The 27044-nt window shown below is 42.7% G+C and overlaps 2 protein-coding genes across 7 annotated transcripts; one reads left to right on the top strand and one right to left on the bottom strand.

Annotated features, from left to right (window-relative positions):
- Positions 1-1862: 1862 nt before the first annotated feature.
- PFN4 (profilin family, member 4) lies at positions 1863-26617 on the bottom strand. Of its 6 annotated transcripts, none has more exons than XM_004686401.2 (5): positions 26290-26617; positions 5201-5329; positions 4447-4584; positions 3580-3685; positions 1863-2053 (listed from the first exon to the last, which is right to left on the bottom strand). In XM_004686401.2, the coding sequence occupies exons 2-5, from the start codon at positions 5315-5317 to the stop codon at positions 2025-2027; spliced, it is 390 nt and encodes a 129-aa protein (XP_004686458.1). In that variant the 5' UTR covers positions 5318-5329; positions 26290-26617; the 3' UTR covers positions 1863-2024. The 6 variants fall into 6 exon arrangements, with proteins under 6 accessions (XP_004686458.1, XP_012583073.1, XP_012583071.1 ...); XM_012727619.1 differs by having other exon boundaries at positions 1863-2050; XM_012727617.1 differs by having other exon boundaries at positions 26309-26617.
- On the top strand, positions 6309-21458 carry FAM228B (family with sequence similarity 228, member B). Its single transcript, XM_012727615.1, has 10 exons — positions 6309-6343; positions 6940-7055; positions 11649-11717; positions 13349-13540; positions 14131-14211; positions 16351-16438; positions 16531-16687; positions 18413-18520; positions 18822-18993; positions 21216-21458. Exons 2-10 carry the CDS (start codon positions 6963-6965, stop codon positions 21246-21248), a joined length of 993 nt encoding a protein of 330 aa, XP_012583069.1. The 5' UTR covers positions 6309-6343; positions 6940-6962; the 3' UTR covers positions 21249-21458.
- Positions 26618-27044: the final 427 nt, after the last annotated feature.

Here is a 27044-nt window from a genome sequence, read left to right as displayed (position 1 = left end):
TAAAATTTTATATTAAGTATTGTTTTGATTACTAAACATAAAAAGTAAATTTTATTGGAAAGGCATTTCTTAATGTTGTGGGTGAAGCTGAGTTTTTCCAAATAATTCTATGAGTGGGTGAATATTACTTACTGCTAGAATGAAACTGGGCTCGACATTAATTCTCTTCCCATTTTTCATTTTTATAAACAAGCTCTGAGAAATCTAATTTGCATAAATGAGATGAGAAAGAAAAAATTTCATTATAGGATGTCAGCCAATTTTTTGCACTGAGTTATATAGTAGAAACCACATAATGACCTACCATCAAAAATCATTTAATGATCTATTAGTTTGCAACAAATTTCAATAGGTCTTCCTTCAATCTTGTGGAAAGCAGTGTTAGAAATCACTCAGCCAATAAAGAACTTGTTATCCAGTCATAGGTGATTCAGGTTCTCAGCTTCTGGGATTACTCCAGCAGAGTTTTGTGAAGATTTCTCAAATGAGTACTAATTATACCTACTTCTTTTTTCACTCAGTCACCTTGTCTAAATTGATATACTCACCAAGTATTTGGAAAGTTCAAGTGTTTACTTAAATACATTTGGTTAAGATAATTTTGGGGGACCAAATCCACTTACTTCATCAAGTGCTTTAAATATATTTTCATAGGCCCTCCCTGGTGGTGCAACAGGTTAAAGTGCGGCACTGCAAGCACATCTGATCCCAGCCCTGCCCGTGAGGTGATCCACTTGGTGCAGCAGACCTCTCCTGACCGCCCTCAGTACACTGAGCTCCCCTCAGCAGTGTACTTAGTCGGCCAGTTCTGCTCCCCACTCTGTCTCTGTGAATCTTCTCACTGCCCCTGCACCTCTGGCCTGTACCCCAGTTCTGTATGCATAAATAAATAAATCTTATAAAATGTATTTTCATAAACATCTTGTTGCTGCAGACTTAAGTCATTTATGAAATCATCTATTGTATTCTAGCTGGCAAAGCCTACATTGTTAAACTAATCAACCTCATCAAATTAATTTGTCAGAAAGGTTTTCTCATTTTTCAATTCAAAAAATTATGTTAATAGGTGTCCTTGTAGCAGCTCTCTTTTCTGAAAAAATATATAGACATGGATCCTCTACTCTTAGAAGAATTATAATACAATTTATTTTTATTTTTATTTTTACTATTTCTCACTGATTAGTGGTCCATGCTTGGATGGCCTTTGCTCTCAGGTCCCATGGGGGTGATATGGACCAGATTCACATGAACTGCATTACGTCACAGGACCCTGAGTTCAGGGATTCTACCTACCTCTTTTAGGACAAGCAGTAAGCAAGCTTGCTCCTGGTTCTAGAGGGAGACATTACTTGATTTTTCAAAATTGCTTGCTAAAACATAACCCTCAGAAATAGACTAGATAAAGAGTGGTTAGGGCCTTGTATTCTTGGCATATCCAGCAAGATGTGTAGGAATAAGTGACTCATATAATGTTCAGTGATGCCTAGTGATGTCAGTGTTCTTATATTAAGGCCAATGAATGAACACAAAAACCAAAAAGAGGCCCTCCCTGGTGGTGCAGCGGGTTAAAGCACAGCAATAAGAAGCTAAAGCCACTTCTGCATGAGTTTGATCCCCGCCTGCCCTGGAGGTGACCACATGGCGCGGCAGACCTCTCCTGGCCCGCCCGCTGCTCCCCTCATCAGTGTACTTCTTCCATCTGCCTGTTCTGCTCCCCACTCTGTCTCTGGTGAAGCCTCTCGCCGCCCCTGCACCCCTGGCCTGTACCCCAGTTCTGTATGCGCAAATAAATAAATCTTCAAAAAAAAAAAAAAACAAAACCAAAAAACCAAAAAGAACAAGTTAATTGTTGTTGAACAAGTTGGGTGATCTCTTGAAATAAGGAAAATTGTTCCTTTAACTCATTCAGATCTTTTCAATATTTCTGCTCAGTGTTTTTTCAACCACAAAATAAGGCATTACTTTTTCTTTAGAATCTATCGATTTCTTCTAAAAAATTATGTCTTTCACAGTCCTCTGATGACTCATGTTCCTTTTCTTCTTAGATATTCTGCTGCAAGAAAATACAGTATGGTTATAATTTGTGAGCAGTAAATTACTACTGCAATATCATTCATTAATTCCACACATGCTGGTGACAGGTACTATTTGCTAGGCTCCATGATAGCTACAAGAAATACAAGGATGGCCAGAGAGTTATGACCCAGTTCTGCTTTCAGAGTCTAGGAAAACAGTCATATCAAATATGCTACTAAAATCTTTCATAATAAAACAATTTTAAATAGTCATAATTCCTTATTTTTCAAATTTTCTATAATGATCAGGTATAATTTTTGAGAGGAGAGAGATAACTGAAACAAGGAAATGGAAGTAAATATGAGACAAGTAATTGACTCCTGATTAGTTATAAGCATCATTCATCCTCAAGCATCCAACGACTTCCAAGAAGCCCATTCCTTCTCAACGCAGTAGAATGATGTTACCTCTGTCCTTCTACATAATAACATTATTTGAAGTCATCTGTACCCTAGCAAGACTCCCAATCTTGAATGTGGGTCACAGAACCTACATTAAAGTGGCCACGCAACTGCTCTGGTTTTCTCCAGAGGAGATATGGAGAATTAGCCCCAGTGCCAGCTTCCAGGAGAGAGTCTGGGCTGCTGGCAATCTATTCTAGCTTTATTTCTGGGCACCTTTAGCTAGATAATCAGGCACAATCTACATGTCTCTGTTCTGCCTTCCTGTTCTTGCCCTAAGTTATTGAGATGGAACTGTAAGGTGGAAAGTCCAAAAGCCCATAGTCAGCAACCCAATCCACATTGCCCTGTTATAGAATCTCTTCAAACTCTTCTCAAAGGTGGCTTTTTTTAAAAAAAAGATTTATTTATTTATGCATACAGAACTGGGGTACAGGCCAGAGGCGCAGGGTCAGTGAGAGGATTCACCAGAGACAGAGCAGGGAGCAGAACAGGCTGACTGACAAAGTACACTGCTGAGGGGAGTGGCAGGCAGGTCAGGAGAGGTCTGCCAGGCCATGTGGGTCACTTCGGGGTCAGGGATCAAACTCTTGCTGAAGTGGCTTTAGCATCTTAGTGTTGTGCTTTAACCCGCTGCGCCACCAGGGAGGGCACTCAAAGATGGTTCTCATCACCAACTTAAGGATTTCATCCTGAGTTGGGTCCTGCACTGGCTCAGTCCACTTTATTCCTAGAGTACCCCACTGCCTGCTGTGTTGCATGGTTTATGGTAATCGGTGCCAGGGAACTGTGACCCTGGGAAGGTCTGTAGAGGTACAAGTGTGTGTGAGAGTACTGTTGTTGTGATGGTACTTCATGGAACAAACCCAACCTTCTTAGGAGAGACGGACAATGAGTTTTAGCTTTGCACCAGTGCCTGGGATCCGTTTTCCTCTGCCTTAGCAGCCTCTACCCTTCCAGTGGCTGTGTAAGTAACCCCACTGTCCTGCCTGAGAGCTCCCCTTACTGCTCTAGTTGCTGTGAATCAGGCCTTTGTGACTTTCAGTGGGAAGGCTCAGCTACCATAATCAATGAAGACAGGCACTGGGTAAGACAAACTTACCCAACTTCTCCGTGGCTTCCACACACACACCAGGATACATGCCCTCAGTGTAAGTTGCTACCAGAAGATACAGATGGGTCTTCACAACAACCACACCAGTGTTCTCCTGGAGGAGAACAAAACAGAGTGCCCTTCTCATGTTCTAATACAGGACTGGCAGTTATGATCCAGTCTCATTGTCCACCACTTTCTGACTTCCATATATTCATATATTTGTTTTTGGACTCTACCCTTTTCCACTAACTTAGCCATGTTGCCTCAGAAAGAGTTGGGCTGTTGTTAATACTGCCTGTATATTTCCCATGTTACCTGAACGATTGCAATATATCCCCTACCTGAATGTAAATAGAGGCTGTGATACAATTTAGTAATGGAGTTTAGTGTTTAGCTCTGGGCTTGAAACTCAACACCTCCATTATCTGCCGAATGACCATGGCAGAGTTATTTGTAAGCCACAGTGTCCTCACCTGTAAAATGAGGCTACTTATTTATGATGGGGATGAAGTATGTCTAACCCGTAACATAGGGCATCCAGTGAGTGTGAATTTTAACTCTTTATTGATTGCTTATAAGCAACAAAGAGAGGCTTTTCTCTTTTCTTGAGGAGGAAAACGTAGCATATGAAGGATGGACGCAGTAGAGAGAAAGAGTGCAGGCGAGGTTCAGCTTAGACTTAAGAATGAAAGGTTTTCCAAAACCAGACTCTGTTAGTGCTTCCTTTCACCTCTGTCTGCCCGCCGCTGGCTACTGTCGCCAACACTGCACACACAGCCTTAGCTTGTTTTATAGATAGGTTCAGGAGGGGCACAGACTGGAGTCAAATTCTTGAGAGTTTTAACCAGCTGTCTTCAAATCTTGAACACTTACATTCTTAGCATAAAGAGAATAATCATCTGCCCGGACACATCTGTAATCCTTTTCCTTGAAATACAACCCTTCTCTTCGGGCTTGCAAAGGGTTCTTGGCGAATCCATTCACAAGCGTCCGGACATCAGAGGGCATTACCTGAGGAGATGGAATAGAGTAGAAGTTGGCAAACTAAGGCAGGCAGTCAAATTTGCCTGTTTTTGTACTCATGAAAGTTGAGAAGAGTTTTTTTACTTTTAACTGGTTGGGGGAGAAATCAAATGTGAAAACTGTCTGAAATTCAAATTTGTGTCCACAACTAAAATTTTATTGGGTCACACTCACACCCCTTCTTTTATGTGTTGTGAATGGCTGCTCTCCCGTCACAACTGCAGAGCTGAGTACTAGTGACAGACAGCCTATGATCCAGAAACCGAACATATTGACAAGAAAAGTTCAGTTAAAACTCTTAGGTCTGGGCCCTCCCTGGTGGTGCAGCGGGTTAAAACACAGCACTAAGAAGCTAAAGCCACTTCAGCATGAGTCCGATCCCGCCCCGGAGGTGACCCATATGGCGTAGCAGACCTCTGCTGACCCACCTGCTGCTCCCTTCAGCAGTGCACTTCGTCAGTTGGTCTGTTCTGAGCCCCACTCTGTCTCTGGTGAGTCCTCTCACCGCCCCTGCACCTCTGGCCTGTACCCCAGTTCTGTATGCACAAAAAAACCCAAACCAAAACCTAAAAAACCTCTTAGGTACACAGTTGCTTATTCTTACATTAAATCCAGGTGACGCTACACACAGGGAGCGCTCGTGGAGTTTGATAAGGGCTGCATTGTCCACATGCTTTGTCCCCAGGAGGGTGTCTAAGAGCAAATTCTGCAAATGGCTCATGCTCCCTCAGATCTGAAAAAGGAAACTGCAGTTGACTGATTGGTTGTGGCCACTCTCTGAAAGGTCTCTGAATACAAACTCATCTTTGTGCCCCGCCTGAAATACTCTGGACACCCCCATGCATACTTTGAAAAGATGAACAATAAAATGGCCCATCATCCAATGTCCATAATACGCAAAGAGAAAAATAGAAGGCTAGACGATCGCAGTTAACACAAAGCGGGTTATACACGAGATATGATAGTACATCACAACCTCATATTTTTCAGTCAATGGTGTATCAACTGCGGTTAAAAAACAAAAGCCAAAACGCCCTGCTGCGATTGAAAACCACCAAGCAGATGAAAACCAATAACCCAACTGTCACATCCACTTAGCAACTGCCCAGTAGCCCGAAGGGGCTAAAAACACCTTGTCAGACACTTAAAACCACATTTTCGCCACAAGTACTCGACTTGTAGGGCCTGTCTCATCGGGACTCCCGCCACAAACACGCACAGGCGGCACACGGGGCTGGGGGGCCGCCGAGGGCCAGCCGAGGCCCAGCGATCTCTGGACCTTTGACTCAGGCTAGCGACAGCCGCGGGGCAACGGAGCAGTGGGAGGGCGGGGCGGAAGGCCAACGTGCCCAGCTATTGGCTGCCACAGCTGCCCGTCAAGGCCTGTGGCTCCACCACTCGCCCACCGGCGCCGCCCCTCGGTGCTCCGCGGGACGAGGCCGCGGAACTAGTTGCGCTGGGTTCAGGGTCCCGGCGGGCTCGGTCCTGTGGAATTCGGGGTCCGCCCTTTGCCTCCGGACGCGGACTCATTTTCATCCGCCACGGCGGAGGGGCCGTAGGGGGCTGAGGCCGAAGACACTGGACGCGAACGTTCTCGCGTTCTGAGGGCCGGGCACCTGCTGACTGCGCGCCGCCCCACGCCTCGCTCTCCCGCTGCAGCCCACCACTCCGGGCCGTAGGCGGTCGGGCAGTTCCCGCGCGGTGTCGGGGAGCCGAAGGCACTGCCGCTCTTAGGCGGGGAGCTGAGGTGCCCGTCGTGGCCGGCACCTCGCTGCCAGCCGGGCGCAGGCCGCGCGCATCTGGCTGATGGGGCGGGAGCGAAGGGTGGGGCGCGGGCGCTGTGAGCCCACAGGGCAGGTGCAAACCCTAAGAACAGCGCCTCGCCCAGACCCAGCCCTGGGGGGTCGGGGGTGGGGCGGGACTTCCGAACTTTCAAAGCTGGAGGAACCCCCGCGTTTTGCCCCAACGCTCCTCCCTTGCTTCTCCAAGCAGCCCCCGGGGGGCATGCAACTCGCCATTCGCGCCCAGCAGTCAGAAAAGTGCAAACCCGGCTCCTGGAGACCAGGCTGACCACTGCCACGCCCGCTTGGCTGGCCTGTATCGCAGGCGAGCGAGCAAATGCTGGGGCGAGGGGGGGGTCCAGCGACCCGCTTAGGCAGGCTCTGAGGACTGCAGCGAAGCCTGCGGTGACGGCCTGTTAGAGGACGCCTCGGTGGCTGGTTTCTGTGTTGGATCCATGTCTGCTCTTGGTCACACATAATGAATTTTGATTAAACAGAAAGGAAAATAAGATTATTGTGAGGGCTCATTACTAAGTAAGCTAATTTTTTAAGTTTTTTCTAGGGGCTCTGTTATTTGTGACTACAATGAAAAACTTAGACAGTGATGACTATGACTATTTTCTCAAGCCCAAGAGCTCGAAAGAATGGCTGGAGCCGCAACCACTTCCTTTTATGGAGGTATAATAATTTGGCGTTTTCAATTTTATACTTGGATGGTTGCATCGAGAAGGGCCTTCTGCTGAGTATTTTTCTGTTTTATTCTGGTCTGTGTTGTTCCCTCCTTTCTCCTTTGCGTTTGCACTCCATTTTCTGTTTTCTTAAGCTCAGTGCTTACATAGCTTTCCTAATATAACAAAACAAAGTTTCTCATCAAGCACGGCTTTAGTTGCACCATCCAAATTTTTATGCTGTGACTTTTTTGATTGTGATTTTTTTTCCAAACTACTTTATTAAGGTATCCCTTATATACAACAAATTGCATGCATTTGAAGTGGAGAGTTATAAATTTTAATTTGTCACACAAGAAGCCACCATAACCAGGATAGTGAACATCCAATACTTCCATTTTCCTCATGTATCCCCTTGTAATTCCTCCCTCTGCCTATTTGGTTTCTATTACTATAATTAATTTTGCATCCAAAAACTTTTATACATGTGTAACTTTACAGCATGCATTCTTTTTGTCTGGCTTCTCTCACACAGCGAAATTATTTTGCTACCCATTCATGTTGTTGCCTGTATCAATATTTCATTCCTTTTCTCCCCTAAATGTTTTCTACCCCAGTTTGTCCATGCTGTTGAAGAACACTTGGATTGTTTTCAATGTTTAGCTGTTACAAATAAAGCTGTTAGGAACATTCATTCACATGTCTTTGTGTGGACATATGTTTCCATTTCTCTGATTTCCATTCTAATTGTAGAATGGGTGCATCATTATGATAAATGAATTTAATTTTTTATGAAACTGCAAAGGCAATTATTACATTTCCACTAGCAGTAATCGAGTTTCAGTTCTTCCCATACCAGCCAATTGTTTTGACTGTGTAGTACCTAGTCTGTAAAGCTGAGACATTGTAACAGATTCGTAAGTGGCATCTCATTGTGCTTTTGGTATGTTTCCCTAATGATTAGTGATGTTGAACGTCTTATGGCTTTCATTTTATTTAATATATCTTTCCTGGTGAGGTGTTTGTTCAAATATTTTGTCAGTATTTTTGTTGGGATGTTTGTTATTGTAGCTTTTACTGCTGAGATATAATACTCCTACCATAAAATCCACTGAAGTGTACAATTCAGTGTTTTTTTTTTTTTAGCATATTGACAGGGTTGTGCACTTTTCACTATTATCTAATTCCAAACTATTTTTGTTGCCTCAGGAAGAAATGCCATACTCTTTTGAAGTCATTCCCCCACTTCCTATATTGCCTGTGGCAACCACTACTTCTACTGTCTCAGATTTGCCTATGGACAACTTACACAACTAGAATCATGTTTTTATGGCTGACTTCTTTCACTTAAGCATAATATTTTTTTTTGTTTTGAATTCTGAGTATTTATATCTCATTCTAGAAATTCAAATATTTTCTAAATATTAACTAACTTTAAATGATATTATATGTCATCTATAATTTTTTTTATTACCAAGTTTATTTTTACATCATTTTGCACATTTTTTTCCATCTCTATTGTAATCCCCGCGGGTTTCCCATCACCAAATCACCCCTGTGCCACCACCATAGTCCCGTGCATTTCTCTCCCTTCCCCCCCCCCTTTTTGATCCCATTCCCCACTCCACCCCCACAGAATGTCTCTAGTATATGGTTGTTCATTATTTTTGTTATTTTCTCGCCCGGTCCATTATACTCCTGCTATGAGTGAAACCATCCGGTATTTTTCTTTCTCTTTCTGGCTTATCTCACTAAGCATGATCTTTTCCAGCTCCATCCAAGTTGCTGCAAAAGACATGTGTTTCTCTTTTTTGGTTGCTGAGTAATATTCCATTGTATATATGTACCACATCTTTTTTATCCAGTCATCTACTTTTGGGTATTTGGGCTGCTTCCATGTTTTTCCAATTGTAAATAAAGCAGCAATAAACAAGTATCTTTTTCAATCAGTGTTTTTGTGTCTTTTGGGTAGAGACCTAGGAGTGGGATTGCTGGGTCGTAGGGAAGCTCCATGTTTAGCAGTTTGAGGAACCTCCAAACAGTTTTCCATAGTGGTTGTACTAGTTTGCATTCCCACCAGCAATGCAGGAGAGTTCCTTTTTCTCCACATCCTCGCCAACATTTGTTGTTGCTAGTTGTTTGAAGATGTGCCATTCTCACTGGGGTGAGGTGGTATCTCATTGTGGTTTTAATTTGCATCTCCCTTATTACGAGTGATGTTGAACATTTTTTCATATGCTTCTTGGCCATCTGCATTTCCTCTTTGGAGAAGTGTCTTCTTAGCTCTCCTGCCCATTTTTTGATGGGGTTGTTTATTTTTGTTGAGTTTCATCAGTTCTCCGTATATTTTTGTGATCAGTCCTTTATCGCTACTTTTGTGTGAGAAAATGTTTTCCCAATTAGTGATCTTTCTGTTTGTTTTTAGTAATGTCTCTTTTGCTGTACAGAAGCTCTTTAACTTGATGTAGTCCCATCTATTTATCTTTGCCTTCACTATTGTGGCATTGGGTGCTCTGTCTTTAAAGATGTCGCTGAAGTGTATGTCGTGTAGTGTTTGACCCATCTTTGCTTCTAGGTATTTTATTAACTTAAGCATAATATTTTTAAGGTTCATCTATGTTGTAGCAGGTATCAGTATTTCATTTCTTTTCATGACCAAATAACATTCCATTATGTGACAGTGGCAAATTTTGTCTTTTCATCAATGGATGGTCGTTTTTATGGGGTTGTTTTTAGTTTGGGTTATTTTGAATAATGCTGCTACAAATATTTGTACAGAATTTTCTGTATGAACATATTTTTTTCTATTCTTTTTTGGGCATAAAATCTAAGAGTGGAGTAGCTGGGTCACATAGGAACTGACTTTTTGGGGAGATACCAACTGTTTGCCACAGAGTCTGTGCCATTTTATGTTCTCATCAGCTATGTGGGAAGTTACTTGTGTCTCCACTTCTTGGAGCTCACTGATTTTCTTGCATTTGTAGGCTTATTGTTCCAACACATTTGGAAAAAATTTAGCCATAATTTCTTCAATTTTTTTTCCAATCCACCTTTCTTTTGGGAAATATAATTTGGGAAATATGCATGCATGCATATATATATATATATATATATATATATATATATATACCAGCCTAGTGATACTCTTAATTTTTTTGACTCCCCCTCCTTCTTTTTCATTTTGGACAGTGTCTATTGTTGTAAATTTATTTCTGTAGCATCATAGCCACTGGCAAGCCTGTCTGGTACATTTTCCATCTCAGATATTACAATTTTCATCCTCAGGAGTTTTAGTTGGATAGTTTTCATATTGTCCCTGCCTGTAAACATTTAATATTCTGGCCAAATAATTTTATTATCTATCATTTCTGAAATAGTTTTGATTTTTTTTTCTTCATCTTTGCTATAATTTTCCTTCTTTGCATGCCTGGTGATTTTTTTTATTTATTCATTCAGAACTGAGGTACAGGGCAGAGGTGCAGGGGTGGTGAGAGGATTCACCAGAGACAGAGTGGGGAGCAGAACAAGTCAACTGTCGAAGTAGACTGCTGAAGGGAGCAGTGGACTGGTCAGAAGAAGTCTGTGGGGCCATGTGGGTCACCTCCAGGGCGGGGATGGAACTCATGCTGAAGTGGCTTTAGCTTCTTAGTGCTGTGCTTTAACCAGCTGCACTACCAGGGAGGGCACTGCCTGGTGATTTTTTTTTATTGGATGCCAAATATTGTCAATTTCACCTAGTTGAGTGATGGATATTTTTAATTTCCTATAATTATTTTGAGCTTTGTTCTGAGATACAGTTAAATTATTTCAATACAGTTTGATCTTTCAGGTCTTGCCTGCAAGCTTTGTGAGGAGGGAGGCTCACAGCAGCAACTGGCATGTGGCTAATTTTGCTTCCATATTTATTCAGAACCCCTCTGTGCTTTGCAAACCATGAGCTTCTCACCCCGTCTTGAGAGGAATAGCTCCTGGGGCTGTGTGGCCCCCTAGGGAGCTTCTTCCTAACTCTTTCAGGTGTCTCTTTGCCTAGGGTTTCCTTGGGTGGTTTCCTGCATGCATATCGTTTCTAGCATTCAGCAGATGACCAAAGCATCTTGTAGCAGCTAGCGCTCCACCCTGCGAACACTAGTGACCCTGGCTCCCCAGACCCCCACTTCTCCCACGGCTCTCACGTAAGGGATACTGCTGGGTTCCCTGTGACTTCTCTGACCACTAACGACTAAATGAACTCAAATAGAGGACTGATTGTATCTACTCAAACCATAAAGATGAAAATCATTTTATTGGCTGTGGAAAAAAGATGGGAAGTATAGGGGGAAAGTAGGTAGGACTTGTCTACCTACTCCTACCTGTCCACCTACTACTCTCCCTCGTCATTTGACCATGTTGCTACTCAAAATCTCTGCTATTTGAGTGGTGGTTTGTCATACCATGAGACTAGTAGAGAGCAGAAAGATTCAAATACTATCTAAAAAGTATTTGATGGTGTGAATTGAGGTAGAAAAGAGTATAGAGACTTTGCAGGGATGGTGTGAGTTCAAGTAGTACTAATAATTGCTTTCTTCTATGGTTTGATTTTCAAATTTTCATTGTGTCGTTTTAGGCATTAGCTAAAGAAGATGTTGATGCAGCTTTTCATTCAATATTATATAGAGAAAATTATGCAATTAAGGTAAGAATTGGTTGCAGAATGTCACAAAACTAATTTTTTTTTACTTTGATGTCGTACGTCCTCATAAAAATTTCAGAAAATTCAGAGAATAGAATTAAAAACTCATGAGCTTTTAGGACTAGTTGACTTCCTGCCTTTGTATCCTTTGTGGAGATTTCTTCACAGAGGCCCTGTCACTTACTCTCTACTTGCTGTTCCTTCATCTTGTGGTGCTTCCCTGGAGTAACTTAGTATCTGTTAAGAGCTTTAAGGATGCTCATTAGAACACACTAATTATTACTCAGGGATAGGTAAGAACCAAGATTTATCTGTAGCAGGATGGGTTTAATTCTAAGACCAGAAGAATGTCCTTATGAAGAATATTAAAGACTGACATGGGTAACTTGCTTTTGCTTTTCAGAATTTTCTTTAGAGTTGTTTGCAAAGGAAGGGAGGTCTTTATCTACCCCATGGCAGGGTGCTGGCACCCTCGCTCCTAAACACAACTATAAAGGACTGACACAAGCTCTTAGCAAGCCGAGACGTGTCTAGCTCTATTACATCGGGACTTCAAGAACCATGACAATGCTTCCTTTCTATGCTTGTCATTATTTTTTTCTGCAGCAAGTATCTTTTATTTCTTATTCTTTATGTAACCCCTTCTCTTCTTAGATAACTTGTCACTCTTTAGGACTCACTCCAAATATCTCTTACCTAGGGAATCTTTTCTTGATGTAAACTTCTCTCATTATAGTGAAATACAGATAACATAAATTTGCCACTAATAACTTTTTTAAGTGTGCAATTTAATGCCATTAATTGTATTCATTTTTTGTACAAACTCGACCACTGTATTTGCAAAACTATTTTATTATCCCAACCAAACGTTCATACATATTAAGCAATATCTTCCCATGCTCTTTCCCAAGTCCCCAGCCTCCAGTTTATTTCCTTTCTATGAATTTGACTAGTCTGATATTTTATGAAAGTGTAATCCTCTAACAGTTGACCTTTTGTATCTGGCTTACTTAGTATATTGCTTTCAATAGTCTTCACTGTTAACACGTATCAGATCTTCACTCCTTTTTATGACTGAACAATATTCTGTTGTGTTTATCTACCACATTTTGTTTATATATTCATCTCTTGTTAAACATGTGGTATTTACATCTTTTGACTAATGTGAATAATACTGTAATGAATGTATACAATATTATTATATATTATTAGTATACAGGAGTGTGTTTCAATCCCAATTTTAAAATCTCTGGAGTGTACACTCTCAAATAAAATTGCTAGTTCATATAATGACCCTGTTTAACTTCCTGAGGAACCACTAAACTGGAAATCTTGCCTTCAGTCACAACTGTCTATCTCCTATGTCTTGTGTGTGTGTGTGTGTGTCCGTTATATGTCCCTTTGCCCACTGTTGTATAGAGGCAGATATGTGATCTGTCTCCCCAGGAAAGCACGGCTGTGTCTCATTCATTTCATCCTTCCAGAATAGTGTGTGTGTGTGTCACACTTAGAAGCGAAATCAGTGACTGAGTTGATAATGATCTTGTGAGTTATTCCTAGGAACATAAAGTTTGAATTTTAGAATATGAAAGCTGTAGGATAATATATTTGTCTTTTCTATCACTGTTCACTAGGAACTAGATAAGTATTTGAAACATAATGACTTCTTAAATACAAGAAGAAAGGAGATACTATATAAAAGATGGGTTGACCATGTGGCAAATCCTCTGCAGAAGAAAATTATAGAAAAAGTTTGTTCACATAAGAAGATTAAAAACAGGAGAAAAGAAGAATTAGATGGTTTTTTAAAATACGTGAATAAACAGGTACTAAGAGATCATCTGATACTCTTTTCAGTTGGTTTAAAAATTAAGGTTAGGATCATCCAAACACTAAGTTCCCTTCTCCCAGATATGGCTAATCTAGATTCTGTGATAACACACACCTTCTTAGATCTAGGGCGTTTGGAAAGGATGGAGGAGGCGACTTTGGCCTGGGTTTCAACGAGTATTTTAGAACCAGTTTTTTCCCCTTCCTCCCATGTAATTATTAATTCTAAATACCAATTTTACAAATATTGATCCTACACATATGTTTTGTCTCTTTTTTTAAATTTGATTATTTGCAAAGCTATAACATAGTTTTATGTGCTTGTTATTTAAAAGAGATCCTAGAAACCTGACTATACTAATCATCAAAAAATACCAAGTATTTTTATGTTCTAACATTTTTAATTTAAAAGCTTGCATACTTTAATTATCTTCCTTCCATTACTTTAACATTTGCTATTTGGATAAATTAAATTTCAAATTCAGCCATCTTTTCCCTTTTGCATTTGTCATTCTTGAGTCCTATTATGCTCAAAATGTATTGTGAGCCTCATTTTCTTCTGTGTGGCTTTATTTCCTCCCTATAGGGAAATGCATTTATAGAACATTATGATCCAAAAGAGTATGATCCTTTTTATATGCACAAAGAGGATCCCAGTTTTCTGAAGGTAGGATAGATTTCTTATTTTAATTGTTGTATTATGTGGTTGTTTATTTTGAGCAGTCCTAACATATGAGTAGATCTTTAGTGATTCCCTAAGAGTATTATAACATCTTAAGAAGAGTTAACCATCCCTGTACCTTAGGAACAAAAAACTCAAAGGCCATAGTAAATTAAATCTCTGTAAAATTTGAAATATTATTTAATAATTAGATAAGAGGTAAGTTGTAGAAATTTCATAGACTTTAAATTTGTTACAAAAGTACATTTCATCATAGATAAATGAGAAAAGACTACTTATAGTTGCCTTACCCAGAATTAATTCATAACATTTCCTGAGTATACTTTAAGACTTCTTTTTTGTGGGTATGCACATACCCAGAGATACCTTTTTACTTTGCAAATATGGGATTATACCATACATTGGGATTTAGTAGTTTATGATTTACTTCTTTTTCTTTGTTAATAAATTTAGATACATAGTGTTAAGACTTTTTTTTTTTTTTCATTTTACTTCATTTCAGTGCTATACATGAAGTAATTCACAGATGAAGCAGGAGAGTCACAGATAGGGTAAATTACTTGCTCAGAGTCACACAGTTGGAAATAGCAGAGCATATTTAACCATCTTTCTATATCATCGTTTTTAAAAACATATCCCCTGTTTTAAGCACAGATATATTTGGATCTACTGCTTATAAATCCCATTATTTTGGGCATCCTGTGGCTATCTATCTTTTAATTTTTCCTTTGGATGACTTACTAGAAGTAGAACTACTGAATTAAATGTTATAGATTGTTTTTATTCATATTGCCAAATTGTCCTTCTGAATGATTGTATAAATGTATAAATTCCCAGTCCATTTCACATACTTTCGCTAAGCGTGACTATTATCAACCAGAACAAGACAAACAAGTCTGCCTTGGGTCACTGCTGCATTTGTTCCCCTCGCCCCCAAGTGAACTTAGTGCATGTGTAATATTGTCCCTATTTTTATAGGGGAGAGGTAAACCAAGAGTTTGGAGTTAAGAGTCCTAGACCCACTAACTAGTAACATATATAATAAAGGGGTAGAGTTTGGATCTGAGGCCAGTCTTTTTGTTACCCAAGCTCAGTATTTTTTTTTTTTTTCAAGCTCAGTATTCTTTATCATGCCACCTTGCTAAATGAACCCAAAGAGAACTTTTAAGATATGAGGAACACTTTGGGTTAATAGCTGCAGGACCTCTGAAACTCTTAGGAGGTCCATGAGGCCAAATCTTTTAATAATAGGGCTAAATGTTATTTGCCTTGTCACTGTGGTGGGCAAAAACTCTCTGGCGCTACAGACAACTTGAGTAGCACAACATCACCAAGTCATGCTAGTAGTCACTCTGTTCTTCATTCCATGTACCCCCTTTTTTAAAAAATGTGCTTTCACTTAAGTGTCTGATCAAGTAGCAAAAATTACTGATTTATTAAATCTTGCTCCTTGAATGACATCATTCAGCATTTTGTGGGATGAAGTGGGCAATCTGCAGAGAAGGTTCTGCAGCATGCAAACATATAGTCGATGGCTTCAATTTTGAGCTGACTTGATTTTTATTAAATACTATTTTTACCTGAAACAACAACTTACAACTGGCTCTGGTGATTAACAGTCAGATTAATATGACTATGGCTGTCTTGGGTAATGACAGACAACTTCTGGAAAATAAGTGAAGTGAATACATCACATGAAAAACAACTGACAGTATTTGTTACTTGTGACAAGCTATGAACTTCCAAGTAAAATAATTAGATTTTACTGGTGATATTAGTAATGGCACTACTTGTGATTATTATATAATAAAGTGTACTAACATTTGGAAGACTCACATAACTCAGTGATCCAATTTTCCCCCAACCAACCAAAGAATAGTCACTGTGATTTGAAAAGACTTTTCGAACAAGAATGAACCATGTTTCCTAGGCTGCAGGGCCTTGCTTAAAAAGGTAGTGGAGTGTTTTTGTCTCTTTGTAATGTGTTGAATATATTTCATGGTCAAGTGATTAGTGTGTAGATAGTGTATTCTCGATTTTTCTGGTATCAGAGCCATACATTCATGAATGGAATAGACTGAAAACACTTGCAACCCCGTGCTCACACAAGTGCTTCTCGTACAGGTTACCATGCCACCACTTCGGGACCCTTTGAAAAAGGTACAATTTGACAAAGATGATGAAAAAAGAACTCTTCTTCAGTGTGAGAATGGTACTTAGTTCCTAATTGTTATGTGATTTCATCTCCAGAAGCAATGGGAGCTACATTTGGGGTGCTAATTTAGGTTACTAATCTTCCTGCAGGCAAAATATATACAATGAAAGAATTTAAAGAGGTTGAGAAGGCCAAACTGCATTCCAGATTCCCAAGAATTTCTAATCCAAGGCAGTTTATGACTCCAAATGAGTGGCTTAAACTGCCTAAATGCTACATAGAAAGTGAATTTTGTAAAAGGAGAAGGTAACAGTTAATATAATTTACTATGGGATCTCATGGAATTTGAAAATGTCCTTAAGACAGTGGTGTAAATTTTGTCATAGCAATGATTGTTAAACATTTCATTTTTCATTGAGAAATCTACTCTAATTCCTCTCTTCATTCTCTGATACTTTTTTGGGGTAGTTTCAAGATTTTCTCTTGGTTTCTGTTGGCTGAATTAGACTGTGTTTAGGTGTGTGTGGGGGGAAAGGGGTTGTTATCCTTTCTTTCTGTTTGTTTCCTTGGGGCTTTCTCAGATTTTTATATCTGTGGCTTGATATCTTGGTTTTTTTGTTTGTTTTGGTAAATTTTAGGCTATTTACACTGCAACTATTTCTTAAATTCCATTATTTTTTTTCCTAAGACTCCAATTATATGTATGTGAGATAATTTAATAGATTCACAGCTCCACAGTTCTTATGCCCTGTCCTTTTTCTCTTTCCCCCCACTTGTGTTTCACTTGGACAATCTCTGTGCACCTATCTTTAAGTTTCCTGAGTTTCTCCTCAGTCCCTTCTGTTGATTAGCCCATCACGTGATTTTTTGTTCCATATACTGATGCCCATTTAAGGGATTCTTCATCTCTGATGTAATGATTTTTATTCCTAGCATTTCTATTTGAGTTTTCACATAGTTTCATTTCTTCTGAAAATATTCATCTGTTCATAGATGTTCCCCTTCCCACTAGATTCTTTGATATATTAATAATAGTTGGCCTCCCTGGTGGTACAATGGGTTAAATCTCAGCACAATGATGCTATCAGCAGCCACTACAGCATGAGTTCAATCCCCAGCTGGGGAGCTGACCCACATGGCACAGCAGACCTCTCCTGTCTCACCCGTTGCTCCCCTCAGCAGTGTATTTCCGTTGATCCACCTGTTCTGCTATCACTCTGTCTCTGGTGAATCCTCTCACTCTACCTCCCCACAATTCTGGCCTGTACTCCAGTTCTAGGAGGCATAAGTAAGTAAATAAATAAATCTTAAAAATTTTTTTCTATCTGATCATTCCATCAGTAGGTTCATTTCCAAATCTGGTGATGTTGGTTTACCTCTTGACAGTGGATTCCTTTGTCTTCCTATTACATGACTTTATTTTGGGGCATTCTTTTCACCTAAATTGGGAAAACGTTCCTTCATAAAGTATTTGCTTCTGTCTCTCTCTCCCTGACACAGCTGAGATGTCCTTAACTGGGCCCACCTCTTCCCCTTCCAAAGGTCTAGGCTCAGTGTGGTCATCTTCAGTTTAGTGTCCCCACATTTTAGGTGGGCAGGGCTCATGTCCTGCTAACCCTGTTATGGCCTCTTCCCTGAGTGTATTCTTCCTGTACTTCTGCCCACCGCCATGAGCCCAGCTGCCCACACTTCTGGCCTCCACCACCCAGGGTTTGGATTCTGTCTGGGAAAAGCATTTTACAGTTCTCCTTGCCCATGACACAATCTCTCTTGCTTCTTATTATTGCAGTACAGTATAAGCTCTCTGTGGGTAGAGAGTACTTTAAAGTTTGTCTAAGTGACTCTTGGTTCTCAGTAAATAGTAAACTTCATGGTTTTAGCAATTCATAACACCCATGAATATACAATAGTATATATGCTAGAATATACCAGCATTTAGTGGCCTTTGGCCAATATACATAGGTCAATGTGCAACAAAAATTTCTGCAGTATAGTTTTCAAAACACCCTCACACACACTATCTTGTTAAAGGTTAAAAGTGAAAGTGAATTTTAACTACAGTAACTTTGACCCAGCGCCCACGACAAGAGGACCTCACCTTCTGGAACCTCTGGAAGAAGAAAAAGCTATCGTTTGTAGGTAAGCTCAGTTATAGTCCGGAGTTTGTGTCATTTTGGATGCTTGCTGTATTTGTCCTGCTTTTAAGCTGCTGGCATCAGAGCTGCGGCCCGTCCCAGACTCTCACTGCCTCGTCCAGCCTGATGCTACCTTGTCTGCGGGAGGGAGGTGGATGAAAATACTACCGGAGCAAAGTAATGTTGTTGATTGGGGTTTCTTTCTTGTAAGCTTATGTAGAACTCAACAATTGCAAATGTGAATAGAGTATTAAATACGACAGTAGAGTTGATAGAATTCTTTCCTTTCTGATTCTTCCCTATAGAAATAAAGGGTCATCTCCTTTGGAGCAAGAACCTCTATGCTATCAGGAGGGACAGAACCCAAGCCCCAAGGAGGCCAACTCTGAAGGGCACTTTTCTTCCCTGAGCCTTAGCCAGGAGGTAGAAAGGGATGAGGACCAGGATACGGCGAGAGCTGGGAAGTCCCATTTCGCAGTAAGCAAGGCGGCAATCTGGACCACAGTCTGAGCAGCTGGGAACTTCTTTCCTGGATGGGAGACTTCTAGGAAGAGAGGGTTCAGCGGTGCCTCTCGCCCCAGGCACCCAGGCAGAGAGAAGCAAGCTGAAGCTGGGAGGACTGGGGAGAGCTGCCCCTGGAGTTACCCCTGAGGCGCCCTGTGGGGATGGCCTGGAGCATTCCCGTGGCTCCCTGCGCTCTCTCCACCATTTCTACCACTCCGCTACCACTGACCGCTTAACACGCCTAAGCGAGGCCCCAAGCTTTGTTCCCCTTAATTCAACCAATAATGTTGAAAATCCTCAAAAGGGCTATGTACCAAATTATAGTTGTAAAATTCAAGAAGTAAAGGTCCCAAATGTAAAATGGAGGTGTTCGCAGAACACAGGCTTCTCGTCCTCAAGGAACTGGTCAACGTGTCCAGCCTGACTGCAGCTTCCAGGACGAGGGGCCACCTCCCCGCCAGTTCCCGTCTCCACTGCCTGTGTCCTGGGGGTGGGGTCTGGACTACACTTGAGGAGGAGTGGGTTTGGAGGAGTCACAGCCCCCCCCACTTCCACCTCCCTGTTAAAGTCAACGAAGCTGCTATACATCTTCTTTCACCCTCTGACTGCCCTTACCCCTAAGGAATAAGGAAGCTATTTACTCACTTACAGAAAAGGCACTAAAACTTTCTTTTGTGGGTCAGCTCCTTTTATTGCCACTACTTGCTTGCTTTCTTCCTCAAAGATCTGGCAAACATGCACTTGGCCAGACGGTGTTCGGGGGCAGGAGCCCTGGCAGTTAGCAAAACCAAGAAGCTCTGCTGTGAGGGGCTTACACTGCATGAGACAGACCACGAGCAGATAGAGCATGTGCGCGGGCCGTAGTGCAGTGCAGACAGCGGGCGAAGGGGCACGGGCGGGGTGCAGATGGCCCGCGAGGGAAACACGTTCACTCACTTTGTCACCTCGCCCTGTACGCCTTCTTCGCGTGCTGTGCCATGTCCACGTATCTTGAATCCCGCTAGCTCCACACAGGGTTAGTTCTGACTTTTACCTTCCTGTCCTAGCACAAACTGCTTCCCCTCCAGTTTCCTGCCAGTTTCCAGGTCAACTAGCACCACAATCCAACCAGGACACCTCAGGCCAAGATCCCAGGTGTCATCTGTGATGACCTTTGCTTGGGCCACGCACCTCCCCCTAACAGCATGGGCGTGGCAAGCTCCGCGCTCTGGGCTGGCCTCTGCTGGTCTTCCTCCCTGGTCCCCTCTTCTGCTTTCACCCCTCTGCAGACACAGCCTCCAATGGCTCCTCTTGCACTCAGGATCACGCTGTGACCATGACCCGGCCTCTGGCCTGGTCGTCTGGTTGAGCACCTGCTGCCTCTCCCCACCCCTCCTCCTGCTTTCCCCTCCACACTCACTGACCTCCAACCCTGCTGGCCACTCACTGACCTCCAACCCTGCTGGCTTGTGTCCTGAACAGGCCAGTCACTCCTGCCTCAGGCATTTGTCTCTGCCAGTCCATCTGTCTGGAACATTCTTTCCCCAGATGACTCCACACCTGAGTCCCTCAGTTCACACAGATCTCTGCCCAGATCTCTTCTTCTGAGAGTCCTTCTCAATATCGCTACTGAAAGAGATATTGGGCCTATGTCCATTCCCTTATCTTTTCCCCTCCTGCCTCTTTCCTCCACCTGTGAAGAGGTGGGGTCTAGGACTTGAAGGGCAGGACAGGAGGGAGCGCACCTGTCCATTATGAGGGGAAGGAAAACAGAAACATGGAGGTAGATGAAGCTTTTGGTGAACTTTGTAAGGAGATTGTCTTTTTCTGTTTCCTTCATTTTTCTCAGTGAAGTCAGAGCTCTGGTCATCTGTCTGCTGACAGTGGAGGTGAGAGGCAGAGGAAGAGAAGTGCAGAAGGAATCTAGTTTTCCCCAAGTCACAATAATTGCAGTGTACATCAGTGCTGCAGACATAGAAGCAGGCGCCCAAATCATCTCACATCAGAGCTGGACCCCACTGGTAGTACAGGTGCCCCCCCCCCAGTCTCTCCTTGTCCGAATCCAGATGGAATGGGAGAGACTGAGGCAGGGGCTTAGGTGGGACCTTGCCTGACAGATGGATCACCAGGTCTGGCAGGAGTTTCAGGGCGGTGCTGAGAAACGTTTTCTGTTCTCACAAGCCCCTTATTTAGCTTTTCTCTTCTGCCACTTCCAGAAGGTTTTAACAACTAAGGAGCACATACCCTAGTCCTCCTGGCAAGAGAGGCCATAAAAGACCACTTCCGAGGAAGCCGCCTCTCAGGAGCCATCACTCAGGGCGAGCACCAAGGAAGGCACTCAAGGATTGTTCTATGTCTAAGCAAGAATCTATAATAAATTTAATTTCATTTTTGAGTTGTGTCAGTATGATAATTAAGAAGTGACAATATCATGTATTGATACTTATTTCAAATTGTTTTCCCCAGATGTTAAAAATTTTATTTGAGCGCTCCAGTAAAACTAATAGCTACCCTGCTGGGTGTCTCAATTCATTTGGTCTTCCCCTAACTTAGGTGGTGCCTCCTTTGGGTAGCACTCTTAAAGTCCACACCCGCGTACTCTCCCCAGGTTTTCCCAATAGGCTTCAGAAAATTAAAAGATTCCTTTTGAGTTTGCCCACAGCTGATTACCCACTTGTTGCGTCTGCATCTGCATTTCTCCTTCCGGGGTCTGGTAAGGTGACTTCTAGTCACAGTTTGCATAGTAGAGCACAGGAAAAGGGGTCACCTGGGAGCCTTCGCAGAAGTGGGGGGTCCGAGTGCTCGGCCTCCGTCCACACCACATAAATCCACAGTTGCCAGAGGCGCTCCTTTCCTAGCCGTGCCAGCGTTCCCATAAAACGCTGGCTGCATTGTCAGTGCAAACAGTTGGAGCTCAGCAGTTTGCAAGATCAATGTATCAACCTGAGGGCACCAACAGGGTGGGATTTATTCACAGTGGCAGTAAGTGGTGGGGCCTTCCATTTATTTTTATGCCTTAACTGCAGATTTCTGGCATCTGAGCTTATGTTTTCTTGCTTTATTTAATCTTCTCATTCTGTATCTTCACCCTTTTATTTTTCCTTGACACTTATCCAGTCTTCCAGCGACTCATACTCAATCAATACAACAACTAGATTAATTTTTAGGGAACTTTCAAAAAGTATCCCGAAAATCAACGATGATTATATGAACCCTAAAATATCCAGCATCTGGATTTAACAATGAATGGTCATTTCACGGCCAGTCCTGGTTCATCTCCATCTGTATCCGTTACTCATCCACAACTGGATGATTTATTTTTTATTTTTATTGTTTTTTTCCTCCCTTTCCCTCAACTGGATGGTTATGAAGCAAACTGTTTATAGCATCCTATCACAAGCTATCATTTCCCACGCTGTTGGGCAGAAGGTGGAATCCTTTCCTTTGTTTTGCTTGGGCAAGAACACCAATTCCAACATCTCATATATTCTCTGCAGGAGTACAGTTGTGAGTAACAAGCTAATTAGGACTAACAAGCAAAAGTAAAGCTGGGATCCATTAGATGGATTGTGTGTCCACATGTGGATGGATGTACCCCATGGAATCCTGAGAACAACAGGGCTCCTCACGAAGGGTGAGGACCCTACCACATCGAGCTCTGAGCAAGAGACCCCAGGCCTCCTCGAGTGCTGTCCTGAGCGTGACACCTTTACCTCTCCTAGTCTTTATTTTGGCTCATCATCTCATAGAATCCTACTAGTAAGTGGGGTGCTTACTGCGCCCCACTTAGGTTAGATATGAACCCTTGGGCCATGAAGTTGCAGCCAAGCACATGCCAGAGAAGGAAGCATTGCCATCAAGAGTCCAGTGCAGAGTGGAGACAGAGTTCAGCAGAGACGGGGCCAGACAGGCCTCCACGATGACCACCGGGGGCAGTCAGGAGAGGAGAGTGGCTGAAGAAGGCTGAGACAAGACACAGGCAGGCAAGAGATGGGCTGAGGGGGTTGGAATTTGGGGGGAGATCCTGAAGGATATACACTCTTCAGTGTCTTTTTCCCCTTTTACATTATCTCATTAGCCAAATCAGACTTCTAGAAATCACATCATCATTAAAGAAGTATTGTTACTCTACCTTGTTTTTTATTTTTTGAAGATGTATTTTTTTATGCATATAAGAACTGGGGTACAGGCAGAGGTGTGGGGGGATGGGGCAAGAGGATTCACCAGAGACAGAGTGGGGAACAGAACAGGTGGATTTACTGAAATACACTGCGGAGAGGAGCAGCGGGTGAGAAAGGAGAGCTCTGCTGTGCCATGTGGGTCAGCTCCCTGGGTGGGGATCAGACTTGCTGCAGTGGCTGTGGATGTTTCACAGTGCTGCACTTTAACCCCTTGCACCACCTGGGAGGGCCTACTCTACCTTGATTTTATGTGGCAGAAGAATAGATTAGGTAGAGTGAGGCTAGTCCCGTTCCATGAATCAGTCATTAGTGCTTACTCCATGGCAACCTTCCTGTTCAGGCAAGAGCTGGGTCTTTCAGAGGACTTCTTTTAAAAAGGCAGCCTAGGGCCTTCCCTGGTGGCGCAGTGGGTTAAAGCACAGCACTGAGAAGCTAAGGCCACTTCTGCATGAGTTCGATTCCCGCCTGCCCCAGAGGAGCTCCACATGGTGTGGCAGACCTCTCCTGACCCGCCCGCTGCTCCCCTCAGCAGTGTACTTCGTTGATCTGCCTGTTCTGCTCCCCACTCTGTCCCTGGTGAATCCTCTCACCCTCCGCATCTCTGGCCTGTACCCCAGTTCTGTATGAATAAATAAATAAATCTTTAAAAAAAAAAAAAGGCTGCCTAGACATATTTAGAACTTTTAAAATAGAACCCAAGTGCAAGTTTATTCAATGGACAAGGCTAACATTTCACAAATGACAAATGAAATTTGTGACTTAAATAACTTTGGGGGAATAGAACTACTTTTATTACAGTCGTAAATTAAGTCATAAATGGAAGCAGCCAGCAGCCTACTGACTGACTAGGTCAAAATGGCAACTCTACAGAGGTCAACTGTGAAGCTTAAATGATGGATTCTCTCTAGGCGGAAGAGTCTCCAGTCTCTTAAATATGTATTATGTTGATATTGAATCTCATTTCATGTAGAAGTCAAGAGTATGTCTCATTAAATCATTTATTTTTACTGAAGTATTTATTGTCCATTTTTTGTTGTTGTTGGATAGTCTGCCAGGTGCTGGGGATATAAAAATGATCAGGCCCAAGCCCTCTCGCCTAGAGTTTAGTGGGAGAAACAGTAAAGAAAAGATTCCACTACTATAAGCTCTCTGATTTAGTAGGTATCTATCTAGAGAATCGAGTGTCTACTTAAAATCTCAGTGAAGGGCTACCTATTAAAAGGACAATCTTTAGCAATTATTTCTAACATTGTTGGGGTAACTTTTTTTTAAAAAAGATTTGTTTATGCATACGGAATTGGGGTATAGGTCAAAGGTGCAGGAATGATGAGAGGATTCACCAGAGATAGAGTGGGGGAGCAGAACAGGCAGATACACTGAAATACACTGCAGGGAGGAGCAGTGAGCAGGTCAGGAGAGGTCTGCTGCACCCAGAGGTCTGCTGCTCCCTGACTGGGGGTCGAACTCATGCTGTAGTGGCTGTGGTAGCTTTATAGTGCTGTGCTTTAACCTTACATTGCACCACCAGGGAGGGCCCTGGTGTACACTTTTAATTCATTCAAAACCTGGAACTTTTTTTTTTAAATAATACAATAGCTTATTTTTACATCATTTTGTGTATTTTCCATCTTAGTTGTAATCCCCATGGGCTTCCCATCACCAAATCACCCATGTGCCATCACCATAGTCCAGTGCATTTCCCTCTCCCCCACTGTTTTTGATCCCATTCCCCACTCCACCCCCATAAAATGTCTCTGGTCATTATTATAGCTGTATATTATTATTATTTTCTTGACTAGTCCATTGTACTCCTGCTATGAGTGAAACCATCCCGTATTTTTCCTTTTCTTTCTGGCTTATTTCACTAAGCATGATCTTTTCCAGCTCCAACCATGTTGCTGCAAAAGGCATGTGTTTATTTTTCTTGGTTGCTGAGTAATATTCCATTGTATATATGTACCACATCTTTTTAATCCAGTCATCCACTTTTGGCCATTTGGGTTGTTTCCATGTTTTTCCAATTGTAAATAAAGCAGCAATAAACATGGGGGTGCAGGTATCTTTTTGAATCAATGTTTTTGTGTCTTTTGGGTAGAGACCTAGGAGTGGGATTGCTAGGTCAAATGGAAGCTCCATTTTTAGCAGTTTGAGAAACCTCCAAACAGTTTTCCATAGTGGTTGTACTAGTTTGCATTCCCACCAGCAGTGCAGGAGTGTTCCTTTTTCTCCACATCCTCGCCAACATTTGTTGTTGCTAGTTATTTGAAGATGTGCCATTCTCACTGGGGTGAGGTGGTATGTCATTGTGGTTTTAATTTGCATCTCCCTTATTACAAGTGATGCAAAACCTGGAACTTTTACAGCCACTCTCCAAACCCATTTCTCAAGGGTGGTAGGAGATGCAGCTATGACAAAGGACCCGTTTTATTTCTATAGAAGAAAAAGGTTCACATACACAATGGCATCATCCAAAGGAAGTTGGGGTCAGAAAACAATTCTCCAACTCGCCTGCCTGCCTCTGCCGCGAGAAGGAATCAAAGAAGCAGCCAGCATATTGCGCGGATTTCAAAAGACTGAGTCCCCAACTTTGTATTCCCAGATAAAACTAGTCACTCCCTTAAAGTGAAAGTGAGGACCCGTAGGTCCCCAGACAGCCAGCCCCATATCCACCTGCCAACCTCGACAGTTTCCTTGAAGAAGCCCGACCCGTCTACTCACCACCAGGAGAAATGAACGTTTTAGACAGAAAAAAGCCTGACCACAATAAGGGAGTGGCGGCCCAGCGAGAGCCCTTTGCCGGCCATTTCCAATGCTGTCAACCCACACTGCAGTGAAACCAGGAAAAGCCCCACTTTGGTTCCCAAGTTTTATTACAGAACTCATACAAAATAGGCCAGGTAAACTAACTCCCTGTGTGGTTCTGATACAAGGCAGTAGGGACACTGAAGTCGCCAAAGCCCCTTTGCCTGATACTTCTCTGTTACTGTCTGGGTTCTTCACCCGTGCACATAGTTGCAAGACTGCTCAGGCTTAGAAAATAACAAGGGGATTTATTTAGCGAAAGGGAAAAACACGAGTTACGGAGGCCCGTGATGGCCGTTTACTTTACCCAAAGTTGTGTCCAGTACCGTCCAGTCCTGCAGAAGGCCTTATGATGGCGTCTTCCCGCCACTGAGGACCAAGCTCCTCTGCCCATCCATAGGCCGCGTGTCTAAGACGGCTGCAAGCTGTGGGCCAGGATCCGAGTCACCAACACAGCAAGGGACAGAGCACGAAACGCTGCTGGAGCTGCGAAACGCCCCAGCCCCGCACCAAACCAGCGCTACTCAAGGCCACAACTGTAGTGGCCGAATGACCTGACCAAAGGCCACACGCACTCTAACAAGACCCCTGCAGCCACTCTACACCACCGCAGCCGCTGGGCCTCCCGGCCTCCCCGGCCCCCCCGGCCCTTCTGGGTCTCTCCCAGCCGGGCTCTCCCCCGCATGCGCAGCACGGAGCTTTTTGCTCTGTCCCGTGCGCATGCGCACCTGTGAAGCTTCTCAGACCATTTTTTAGCCCCTTATATACGTTTTCTGTCGTTTCACCCCACTTCTAGCATTTTCCTGTTTTTGACTAGCAAACCCCTCCAGGGGCACCACCATTAAGTTCACGGTTTCAGCTACTTTTGTTTAAGCAGTTTAAGCCTGCCTGTGTAAAGCATCCAGAGCACGTACAGATCTTCCATTAAGTTCACACAGCTTGACGAGGGTCCTCAACTCTGCCTTCCCCCTAACAAGAGGAGTTGAACCCCCACTTTGTAAACAGCTGCCATCTGGGGCAGCTGCCCAAACCCTCAGTGCTGCTGGTGACTTCAAACCGCCC

This window comes from Condylura cristata, unplaced genomic scaffold, assembly GCF_000260355.1.
Source record: "Condylura cristata isolate star-nosed mole 26May11 unplaced genomic scaffold, ConCri1.0 scaffold00020, whole genome shotgun sequence".
Taxonomy (NCBI): Eukaryota; Metazoa; Chordata; class Mammalia; order Eulipotyphla; family Talpidae; genus Condylura; species Condylura cristata.
The sequence above is the reverse complement of the archived record's forward strand: the minus strand, read 5'-3'. Positions and strand labels throughout refer to the sequence as shown.